Here is a 12,447-nt window from a genome sequence, read left to right as displayed (position 1 = left end):
AAGCCTCAACTTTCATTATTGAAGGATTCTCTGGGTAAACTATTGAATGATGCAGAAAGCATCACGAGAAGATGGAAGGAATATGCAGAGTCACTGTACCAAAAGTAGAGGGATGGCAGGAGGGGAATCAATGTTTCCTAAACACCCAGTCCTGGCACTGGCCAAACTGGACTTGCTACAAGGCATTGAGTTAATTTGATTGATTCCCCCAGGGCCAGCAATTAGGCCCCAGGCCATCTTGGGTGTTGGCAGACTGGGCCCTGCTGTATTGTTCAGGGGCCGCCTGCATTCTTGGTGGTACAGAGGAAGTCTGCCCCTGAAGCCACCGATAAAGGCTTCTAGGCCACAGACTTGAGGGAAGGGCTGACAGGGAAAGGACGGCCTCATTTGAAACCAGGGACCACCCATCTTTGCTTCGTGTCTTCCTCACCTTTCTTGCCAGGAATGAAGTTGTTTTAAGAATCAAAATATTTCCTGCCATTCATGTGTCTTGTTTCCTTGGAATAAAGTCTAGAGGGATGGAAGACAGCACCCAAGTTTCCTTTGCTGTTTCCAGAAGACTCTGGATTGGACGGTGGGGTAAGGTCTTAGGCCCTATAGTCAGGACCCTGGAGGAAAAGGACAAAGGATGGAGGGACCAAAAAAAGCTGTTGCTTTTCATGCGCCTGGCATACTCTGCATTGTTGGACCCGAGATGGGGTCCAACAAGAGGCCTCCAGCCAAGCCCTCACTTCTCTAGACTTCCACCCAGGTGGATAATTTGTATTTTTACACCTACTTAATAATGAATGGGTGCAGCTGGTTAAGTGAGCGGCCAGGAAAACTAGACTGACTTGGTTCTGTTTGCAGAGACTCAATCTGCTGGACCCTCAGATAACTTTCTGATAGGCCTGCCAGGTGGTCCCTGGCAGCCTTACAACATGAATCTGAACTGCTCCACTTCAGGCCTCCTCCATTCCCCACTCATCCTGGGCAGCGGCCTTCACCTATGTTTACTAAGGAAGTAACTGGTGGGCCTTACCTATGTTCCCTGCTTGCTGTGAGGGTTGAAGGAGCTCTTGGGTGTAAGGCATTTCGTGTCACACTGGGCACATGGTAATGCCGTGCAAATGCCCATGTTCTTACTATTTTTGTTGCCCCGTCTCACATTTTCTCTTTTATATCTTGTTTTCTGTTCTGTACCTCATTGTCTGACCTCAGAGGCATCTTGCCCTATCTTCCTTTTTCTCCTTTGGGACCTGCTTCCTTTCACCCCCATCTGCCCATTCCCATTCCTACCTAATATGTCCAATTTCTTCTTTTCCTCTCATCCCTTCTTTCTTCTCTGTATTCGACCAAAGACACTTCTGTCCCCCACTGAAATCCTGTCCTTTGGACTGAAAAACCTTGAGGTCATCTTGGACGCTTTCTTTCTCCTGCCATCAGAGCACCTCATGCCCACTGTCTTCCTTTGTTTGTTTGGTTGTTCCTTCCCTCCCTGCAATTTTTGTGCTCTGCTCTAGACCCAGGAGTCCTGGTGTGGCGCTCGGGTTAATGCACCAGACTGCAAAGTCATTTGAACTGTAAGGTCGGGGGTTGAAGCTCACCAAGTACTCCTTGGAAACCCTATACAGGGTTGCTATGTGTTGGAACCAACTCGATACTTAACAACAACAACAACAACTCTAGATCCAGGAGTCCTGGTGTGGCGCTGTGGGTTAATGTACTGGACTGCAAAGTCAGTTTAAACTGTAAGATCGGCGGTTTAAGGTCACCAGACGCTCCTCAGAAACCCTATACAGGGTTGCTATGGGTCAGAGCTGAGTCGATGTCAGTTAACAACAACATCATCAACAACAAAATGCATACAGGAGTCCTGGTGTGGCACCATACAGTAAGCACTTGACCGCAGGGTCGATTTGAACCGAAAAGTCGGCAGTTCAAGCTCACCAGCTGCTCCTCGGAAACTCTGTACAGGGTCACTACGGGTCAGAACCAACTCAAAAGCACTTGACAACAACAACAACAACTCAAGACCCCAAATCACTAAACAGCAGTTCTCAAATGTTTCGGATTGAGTTGTACCCTTGGAACGTTGTTGTTGTTGTTGTCAGGTGCCATCGAGTCGGAACCGACTCATAGCGACCCCATGCACAGCAGAACGAAACAATGCTCGATCCTGGGCCAACCTCACCACCGCTGCCACCCCTGAGTCCATCAATGATGCCACCTGGCCGATCCATCTCGTTGGAGGTCTTCCTCTTTTTCTCTGACCCTCCACCCTACCCAGCATGACATCCTTCTCCAACGATTGTTCCCTCCGGACTACATGTCCAAAGTAGGAGAGACGAAGCTTAGCCATCCTGGCCTCCAAGGAGCACTCTGGCTGCACTTCTTCCAAAACAGATCTATTGGTTCTTTTGGCAGTCCATGGCACCCTCAGTATTCTCCTCCAACACCACAACTCAAAGACATCAATTCTTCTACGATCCTCCTTATTCACTGTCCAGCTTTCGCATCCATATGAGGCTATTGAAAACACAATGGCCTGGGTCAGGCGCACCCTAGTCCTCAAGCTGACATCTCTGCTCTTCAATACTTTAAAAGGTTCCTGTACAGCAGATTTGCCCAGTGCAATACGTCGTCTGATCTCTTGACTGCTACTTCCATGAGTGTTGATAGTTGATCCAAGAAGAATGAAGTCCTTGACAACTTCAATCTTTTCTCCATTGATAAGAATGTTGTTTATTGGTCCAGTGGTGAGGATTTTTGTTTTCTTGACATTGAGATGTAATCCATATCGAAGGCTGTGCTCTTTAATCTTCATAAGTAAATGTTTCAAGTCCTCTTCACTTTCAGCGATCAAGGTTGTATCATCTGCATATCGCAGGTTGTTAATGAGTCTTCCTCCAATCTTGATGCCACGTTTTTCTTCATAGAACCCAGCCTCTCGTATTATTTGCTCAGCATATAGGTTGAATAAGTATGGTGAAAGAATACAACCCTGTCTCACACCTTTCCCAATTTTAAAACATTCAGTGTTCCCATGTTCTGTTCGAACAACTGCTTCTTGGTCTAGGTACAGATTTCTTAGAAGTACAATTAAGTGTTCTGGAATACTCATACTTCTCAATGTTGTCCATAGCTTGTCATGATCCACACAATCGTATGGAACGTATGTGTTGAAATTCTGACCCTATGGATGCAGTCCTGCTTGGGACTTTGTTAGATTTATGGGGTCATGTTTATGTAAGTGTGTGCCCTAAATATAATCACTTCTGAGATATAAGGAGTGTCGTGAAAACAGAAATAAGAAGGCACAGACTTGGGAAGACAGGTGTCTTGAAGATTGCGGAGGAAGTGGGGAACACCAGGGCTAGAGAAAGGAGGCAGAGAGGCAGTAACCACAACGTGGTCTTCCAGCCTTAGAAAATGTGAGAAAATCAGTTTGTTTGTCGAGGAAACCCACTCGTGGCATTTCTGTTACAGCAGGTCTAGGAAACACAGATACTAGTCCAGGGTCCCGTGGAGTGCCTCAAGGGGCCACACGGGTGAGCACTGTTTTTATGAAGAGACTTCTGAAATTCTGTGGGAAGCTCCATTCTCTTTTAATGCAGCTTTGCCGCTCAGCAGCAGGACGTTACTTGCCTTTTCATCTCATTCTCCCCCAAGTGTATAGTGGAGTTCTCCAGAAGCCACATGCGTGACATATTCTATCATCATTATTCTAAATGACGACTTAAGTAAGCACACAAAAAACCCACTTGGTCAAGTCAATTCCAACTCATGGTGAACCACTAAGGAAAGAGGAGAGTTGCCTGTATGGTTTCTGAGGTCACATCTTTCTCCCAGTTGGTTAGAACCACCCACTAGCTGACTAGCAGTCAAGTGCTTTAACGACTACACCATTGTTGTTAAGTGCCGTCGAGTCGGTTCCGACCCATAGCGACCCTGTATAGGGTTTCCAAGGAGCGACTGGCGAGCTTGAACCACCGACCTCGTACTTCAAACAGCTTTGCAGTCTGGCGCATTAACCCACAGCGCCACACCAGGACTCCTAGGGCTCTGCATAACAGAAGCTATATTAATGCAATCTGATGTTTTAAAACTTTCTCAGTTTTAGTGTGTAACTTCCTAAATACTGATAGTTTGTTGGTTTTGTTAAGTGCTGCTGAGTTGATTCTGACTCACAGTGACCCTGTATATGGTTTTTGAGGTTTTTAAATCTTTGCGGGAGCAGAACATCTCATCTTTCTCCTGCGGAGCTGCTGGTAGACTTGAACCGCAGACCTAGTGGCTCACAATCCAGTGCTTATTGTATGGAGCCACTGTGATAAAACCCACATAAATAAAAATGACTGAGAGAGACCTCAGTGATGGCTAACAGTGAAAAGGAAGCCAGAGACCAACACGCTGGAGCACCTTGGCCCTGCCTGCCGACCCATCTGGTGCCTGTGTGTGAATTAGAAGTAGGTGTCCGCTGGGTGGATGTAGGCTTGGGCCTGGGCACCTGACCTGGGCAGCGGGTGCACACTAGACTTCACCTCCCGCTCACCCCCTCATCTGGCACTTTGAGGAGTGCCCCACATAACTGAGCATGGTGGCCCTGCATTTAAAAGGCAGGCTAACTAGTGTCTCCATGATGCACTGGACAGCAAGGTCGATTTGATCCACAAGGCGGGTGGTTCAAACTCACCAGCTGCTCCTCTGAAACCCCATACAGGGTCGCTGTGAGTTGGAACAGACTGGAAGGCACTCAACACCAGCTAGTGTCTGGATCACTCTCTGTCCTCCCTTTGTGCACGCTGCACACAGCTGTCAGATTGCTCTTGTAGTCCTAGTTCACTCTTGCTCTTTTCTACCTCCCAGGGCCTCAGTGGTCCCTGTGGGAATTCTAACCTTCCTGATGTGGGTGTAGCAGGGACCCCTTCCTCCCTGCCCCTTGAAACAGGCTCACTTGCCTGGCTGAACTTTTCTTTCCTCTTTTCCACTTCATCCCACAATGTGTCCTCAGTCTTCCTTAAACCGAAACACCCCAAAACAATCCAGTTGTGCCTTGTAGAGTTTTCACTGGCTGGTTTTTCAGAAGTGGATTGGTATGCCTTTCTCCTAAGGTGCCTCTGGGTGGATCTGAACCTCCAACCTTTTGGTTAGCAGCCAGGCATGTCACTGTTTGTGTACCCAGGGACTCCCAGTGTCCTGTCTTTCCTCTGACTCCTTCCATAGTCTGTCTACTCAGACTCCCAGTTTTGTAGCCTCTGCCTTGCTCATCTTTGCATCTGTCTTGCACCTAGCAATGCCTTACATGATAGAAGGAATGGAGGGCTTGTGGGATTTGGAGTCCAGCAGACTGAGACTGAAAATCAGACTGCATAGCCATTTGAACTGCAAGGTTAGTAGTTCAAGCTCACCAGCTGCTCCTTGGAAACCCTATACAGGGTTGTTATGGGTCAAAACCAACTCCACGGCACTTAACAACAACAACAACAACATTACTCTCCAGCTGAGGGATTAGTTTGTTATTTAACCCTGCAAGCACCTGAGAGATGCCCTCACCTGTGTGGGGCCCAGAGAAGCTGTCTATTGTAGTTGTTATTGTTTTTGTTAAGTGCCCTCAAGTTGGTTCTGACTCATAGTGAGTCCATATAGGGTTTCTGAGGAGTGACTGGTGAGTTCAAACCACCGACCTTGAGGTTTAAACCGATTTTGCAGTCCAGCGCATTAACCCACCAGGACTCTACTTAGTAAAGATGCGTTTCCTTCCTTTCTATCTCTGTAAAGTGCAAGATGCAGAGAGAAGTCTTGGACCCGATGCATGGCGTTATTTGCATGTTCTACCTGTGGTGTCCTAGTGGCTGGCAAACCTTGGTTCCTTTCCCACATGGGCTGTGCTTTTTCCTGAAAAGTTAATTGGGATGCAGCCTTAATAATTTTAGAGTTTCCCTGTCAAAAATATGTTGGGTCTTACTACAACTTACTCAAGGCCACTCTTTCTGGGTACCAATAAATTCATTCCCGTAATGATCCAGAAAGAGAATCATCTTCCACCTCTTGACCCAGACATGCAGATTGATGGGTTGCCCTTTACTTTAAGAGTTTGAGATTGATGAATGCTGTCCGTGGACCCCTGTAATGTGTAACCCCACTGAGAGGGCTGCTGACTTGCTCCAAGTCACAAGGAGAATCCCAGGAGAAGGCAGGGCTGCCAGCCAGCTGAGTGCTCCTGGAGAGAAGGAATGACCTTATTCTCTCGGCATCAGTCAGTACTCAACCTGGGGTCAGACGTAGAGCAGGTGCTTCCTAAGGGCTTGTTGGATTCAGGAAGGAATAAAGGTGATCCCTAGATGCACTCTGAGCAGAGCTTGTTGTTGTTGTTAGGTGCCATTGAGTCGGTACCGACTCATAGCGACCTTATGCACAGCAGAACGAAACACTGCCCGATCCTGGGCCAACCTCACAAGTGTTGTCATGCTTGAGTCCATTGATGCTGCCACTTGGCCAATCCACCTCACTACTCTTTTTCTCTGACCCTGCACCTTACCAAACATGATATCCTTCTCCAGAGCAGATCTTAGAGCTAGCTAATCACCTACGAATGAGCAGCTCATTCATTCACTCAGTCTTGCATACAACCAATTGATTTATGTGCAAGCCTCAGTTATAGGTAGTGAGGATACAGCATAGGACTGCATCTCTATTTGGGGAACAGATAATAATCAAACAAAGTAACAGGTGTTCAAAGTGATACCAGGCAGTGACATAATCATTCTAGAGGGAGGACTACAGTTGATTGAAGGACTAGGCAATATTGGTGTGGATCGTCAGAGAAAGAGATATGATTCCTTAATAAAATGGAGGCATCATTCTTGCAAATAGATGGGATAGGAATGTGGTAGGCAGAGGGGATAGCAGAGGGTACAAAGGCCCTGAGATTGTGCTGGTGACCTCAGCAGACAGTAAGGATGCCAGTGTAGCTGATGAGGAGCTGGGGAAGTGAGCAGAATTTAGTCGGAGTGGTAATGAGCTACTTTGAAGGGCATTCATTGAGCTGAGATGCCCCTGGAGGGTTGAGAGGAGTTATTCCAAAGTGACTTAGAAAAAGGGGCTTTTTGCCAGGTGAGTTAAGTAGGCGTGACTTTCTTTTTTTGAAAAAAAACAAAACAAAAAACCTGAGTCTGTTACTTCAAAAATTAAATCACTTCACAGATGTTGAAGTGTTCATGTATGTATTTCTCACAAGACCTTGCCAAACCCCTTGCCTTCTGATTCCTGAGGAGCAGGTGAGGGCCTCCATGACCTCCGTGCCCTGGGAGGGGAGCTAGGCCGTCTTGGGTCCAGGACCTCATTCCCTTCTCCTCTTGCTCACAGGAGACTGGAGCTGAACTTTTTCAACTGCAGCTGTGACATCCGCTGGATGCAGCTGTGGCAGGAGCAGGGGGAGGCCAAGCTCAACAGCCAGAACCTCAACTGCATCAACACCGACGGCTCTCAGCTGCCACTCTTCCGCATGAACATCAGCCAGTGTGGTGAGTGGGAGTCCTGGTCCTGCGGGACCTGGGGCTTAGTCCTCAGACACGAGGGTGGCACTGGATCAGAGCCTGGAAAGCCAGCACCTTTCTCTCCCCGCTGTCCCACCAGCTGTGAACGCTGTGGTTGGCTGCACCTCTGGCTAGCCTTTGGCCTTCTTGGTCACTTCTGTCTCTTTCTGAGCCAGCTTTGGGAAGGCTGGTTTCAGGACTGTAGAAAAGAGCTGAGTGTGCTCCTTGTCCTCAGACCAGGTTCCCTTCCTCTCGGTGTGCTCCCTGCCAAAGCAGACCGGAAGCAGTAGTGCTGTGCAGCCGGTTCGGACTCATAGGAGCATATAGAACTGCCTCATGGGGTGGCTGGACTCTTCATGGGAGGAGACCGCCAGATCCTTTCCCCCAAGGAGCCGCTTGTGACTTTGGACCACCAGCCTTTCAGCTAGCCGCCGACCACCTAGCAATTGCACAAGCAAGCCTCTTTTTCCTGAAGTTGTTGTTGTTAAGTGTGATTGTGTCGGTTCCAACCCATAGCAATCCTGTATAGGGTTTCTGAGGAGTGGCTGATAAGTTTGAACCACCAACCCTGTGGTTCAGACTGACTGCAGCCCAGTGCATTAACACATAGCGCCACAACTGTCTCACAGTGTGGTCTTTGAATTTCTGTGTCAGAGACATCTAAGATGGTTTTCCTAGGCCCAGCCCCGTACCTGTGCATTCCCAACAAGCAGACTCCAGTTTGTAGTGGCTTCTATGGGACAGAGTAGAACTTCTCTGTAGCTTCTCTGAGGCTGCCTCACTTACCCCCTCAGAGTGGCTGGGGAGTTCGAACCCTTGCCTTTTAAGTTGCAGACCAGTGCTTAACCCACTGTGCCACCTGCGTCCCTTAGGACCAACTGAACCAGAATTTCTGGGAATGAGTCCCAGAAACCTGAATTTCGAATCAGCTCCACACGGGAATCTGAAGCCCACCAGCATTTGAGGACCAGTGACCCATAGTGGTAACCATCATTTGGTTTAGTGGCTCCAACTACGTTCCTTGAGCTGTCCCCATCCCACCCTGACCCCTTGCCCAGTAAGAGAACGCAACTACGTGGGCTTAAATTCTGAGTTCTGACTTTTCCTGAGGAGGTGGCATGAAGCTTCTGGGGATCGAGAACCTTCCAGGAACTCAAGCAGGTTGTGCTGGAGTTGTTACTGGGCAAGGCTACAAGTACTGCCATCAGCCCATGGACAGAGCCTACTCTTGGAAGTCAGTCTTGGTCGACCTGCTCATCTCCTTTGCTCCCCTGCCCCTAGATCTTCCTGAGATTAGCGTCAGCCACGTCAACCTGACAGTACGAGAAGGGGACAACGCGGTCATCACTTGCAATGGCTCCGGGTCACCTCTGCCAGATGTGGACTGGATAGTCACGGGGCTGCAGTCCATCAACACCCACCAGGTAGGCATCTTAGGCTCGTCCCCATCGAGGAGACTGGGGAGCCATCGCTTCTTAGTCTTAATGAACTAGAATGTAAACAGAAGCAAGAGGAAACAAGAGCTAAGAAAACAAGGGAGAACCATCTACCTGCACAGGAGGACGTATCGACTTAGGGTCCATCCAGATGTATCACTTTCCAGCCATCTTGACCGTCTGTCTATATGCTACTAATCCCTGTACCTTGGTGTGTTGTTGTTGTTGATATGTGTTGTCAAGTTGGTTCTGACTCATAGTGACCCTGTATAGGGTTTCCCAGGAGCAGTTGGTGGGGTTGAACTGCCGCCCTTGTGGTTCATAGTCCAGTGCTGATTCTACAGCGCCACACCAGGAATCATCTGCAAAATGGGCATAATGATGGCATTCACCTCATAGGGTTAAGGAGAGGGCTGCCAGAGACCATGGATCTAGAGATCTTAGTGCGCGGTTGGCACCGTTGTTGTTACATGTTGCTAAAGTTTTGCAATCACTGAGAAGGCCCCTTCATCTCTCCCTCAGCTCTCCTTTTGGTTGGGAAAGGTGTTTGGTGTTAGGTGGGATGAGCTACTTGTTTTTAGAAACGGTTTAATTGGCATCCTTTCATTGGTGATACCAGACAAATCTGAACTGGACCAATGTGCACGCCATCAACCTGACACTGGTCAACGTGACGAGTGAAGACAATGGTTTCACGCTGACCTGCATCGCTGAGAACGTGGTGGGCATGAGTAATGCCAGCGTTGCCCTCACCGTCTACTGTAAGTAGTACCCGGCTCTTTGCCATGGGGACGCAGAGGCAGGAGGCTGAGGGTGGGACAGAAGTCTTTCTAAGGTTGAGCTAGAGTAGTGAGCAGAAAGACCATTGTGGGTCAAGACTTACCAGTGTCTCCTTGGGTAGGAACTTCTGAGGTGTCTCCACCAGCAGTAGTGATCTAGGTTAGCATCCGGGGTGTCCTTAGAGTGACGTACCCCAAACTCAACTACATATTGAGGACAGTCTGAAGTTGGTCCAGTGCTGCCTTGTGTTAAATCACTGAAGGTGCATAAGGGAAGTGTCCAGCTAAAGTGGATTCAGGAAGCTTGGGTGAAGACATCAGTTGGTCCCCTGTTTTGGGATGGTGCTGGGGAAGCCCCTGATTTCCACAGGCATCTGAAGAGCTAGGTAGGGAAGACTGTCCCTGGGGATGGGAGACTCTGTCCTGGGCTTCAACCGGCCTCTCCCGGCAGACCCCCCGCGTGTGGTGAGTCTGGAGGAACCAGAGCTGCGTCTGGAGCATTGCATTGAATTCCTGGTGCGTGGCAACCCCCCGCCGACGCTTCACTGGTTGCACAACGGGCAGCCGCTACGGGAGTCCAAGATCATCCATGTGGAGTATTACCAGGAGGGGGAGGTCTCTGAGGGCTGCCTGCTCTTCAACAAGCCCACTCACTACAACAATGGCAACTACACCCTCATCGCCAAAAACCCGCTGGGCTCAGCCAACCAGACCATCAACGGCCACTTCCTCAAGGAGCCCTTCCCAGGTGAGGGTACTGAAGCTAACTCTGGTTGGTGGGGGTGGGGTGGCTGTGGAAGATGGGGTCAATAGTTTGAGGGGACAAGTGGCATAATTAACAATACCATTATCTGGGTTAACCAGGCCACATTGGAACACACTCAGCCACCATTGACGTGCTTCATACATTAGGATAAAGTCTGTTTTCCAATAGCTGTCATAGTCAAAACCAAGATCCCCTCAGAAATCTACCACCAGGGTTCCTCAGAGACGAGCAGCGTGTGCACATAAAGACACACCATGGGATGGCAGGCACAGTAGGCTGTCTGTTTGTTGTTGTTGTTGTAAAGTGCCATTGAGCAGGCTCTCCGTAGGAGGACTATAATGACGCGGAATATTGACCCAACCCTTTCCTTGTTGGAAGGCCCTGGCCGACAGTTTACTTTGTAAGCCTCAACTTTCTCACCTGTGAAATGGGCGCGATGACACTTGTCCCATAAGAGCCTCTGGCTTTTTGAATGAGTACGTGATATCAAGTACACATCATAGAGTCTGGCACATAATCATGGTTCCCTAACTTTCAATTGTAAGTGACTTCAGAAGCCATTCAGTTCAATCTCCCATTTAACAGATTAGTACATTGAGCCTCTTTATACATGCCGGTTAGTGTCAAAATCTGGATATGTGATTCCTGGCCCTTCCTGATCCTTGTGAGATGGTTGGGGAGACCTGAGTTCGTTAGCTTGTGATCCATGCGGATGGCTCATGGATCAGGGGTGATATGTGAAGAAATAAGAGTGTTTTGTTTGAGTGGCTCTTTGGGACATGTTTCTGTCTTTTTCTGTTTGAGCTAGAACACCCCGAAAGATCTCCCAGAATTTGGAGGAAAAACCCCCAAAAGAGTTTATTTAAAGTGGTTGATGAATTGCTTGATGCATTTAGCAATTGATAAGTCTCTGACAATGAAACTATGTCACTTTCTGCTGAGAAATACACTAGGTGAGCTCTTGACCTTCAGTCCCCAGAAATCAGAAGTCTTAATGAAATCAAGGGAAATGTAAAGGCTGGTATCACACACACACACACACACACACACACACACTCGGAAACTGCAAGAGCTAGCATTATGCAGTATCTGCTGGTGTGAAGATGAGTTCACAGCCTGCAGATAATGGGGGCAGGGAGCGGGTGGTGGCAGCTCTGGGAGGCCTTATGTGTCTTGTTGCAAGGGGACTCGAACCAGAAGAAAATCTAGACCAGTGCATTTGCCTGTGAAGCTAATTCTTGCCACTGAGATCTAGTGGATACGCAGACAGTTCTTAGGAGAAGCTGTGACCGTGTGGGTATTTGAGACCTTGCCGATGTCATGGGGCCAAACCCTTCCAACATCATACCCAGTACGCCTGGAAAAGGCCTCAGGACATTCCCATCGTGGGCCATGCTGGGCTCTTGGGAGCTCCCAGAATTGTGTCCCACAGTGTGGAAGCCGCATCTTGTAGATACAGGGATATTTTGCTCTTATGGGTCACAAAATCTAGGTGGACCTGTTGACTTAGGCCATGAGTGGCTCCTGTGCCCATCTGCAGGTTAGAGAATCACTCTAATCTGCACTCCCTGAAAGTCTCCACATGGGTGGTCACCTGAAACACTGCTTCTGTTTCCAAAGGGATGCTCCTGGGATCTTGGGAGAGAGCAGGGAGCCATAGAATGTTCAAGAGGGAAGGTGAGCCAGTATTGGCTTGTTTCCTCGAGGGTGGCAAAACATGGTGTGGGTGTGTTGGACTCAGACTTCCCCTTGCCTCCCTTCTCTTGGAAGGAAAACAGTTGTCTGCATTCTCCCAGCCATGGGACCTCCTTCTTATTCTCACGAAACTGCAGCCCATTGTCACCATCCCAGATACAACTGCCTAGTTGATTGACAGCTCTCCTTAGACTTGCAGTCCCCTAACCAGCAGCATCAGTACCAACTGGCAGTGTATTAATACTCACATTCTC

General features: G+C 48.7%; 1 protein-coding gene across 4 annotated transcripts in view; it reads left to right on the top strand.

The window, feature by feature from the left end:
* Positions 1–12,447, top strand: part of NTRK3 (neurotrophic tyrosine kinase, receptor, type 3) — a 613,206-nt gene that overhangs the window by 177,835 nt on the left and 422,924 nt on the right. For all 4 annotated transcript variants that reach the window (XM_006867120.1, XM_006867119.1, XM_006867118.1 and 1 more), the window contains exons 5-8: positions 7,348–7,505; positions 8,799–8,941; positions 9,573–9,714; positions 10,184–10,480. In XM_006867120.1, coding sequence (XP_006867182.1) covers positions 7,348–7,505; positions 8,799–8,941; positions 9,573–9,714; positions 10,184–10,480 — 740 coding nt within the window. The remainder of the gene's footprint in view (positions 1–7,347; positions 7,506–8,798; positions 8,942–9,572; positions 9,715–10,183; positions 10,481–12,447) is intronic.

Source organism: Chrysochloris asiatica, unplaced genomic scaffold, assembly GCF_000296735.1.
Source record: "Chrysochloris asiatica unplaced genomic scaffold, ChrAsi1.0 scaffold00101, whole genome shotgun sequence".
NCBI classification, from domain to species: domain Eukaryota; kingdom Metazoa; phylum Chordata; class Mammalia; order Afrosoricida; family Chrysochloridae; genus Chrysochloris; species Chrysochloris asiatica.
Note: the sequence above shows the minus strand (reverse complement) of the source record. Positions and strands in the feature narration are given on the sequence as shown.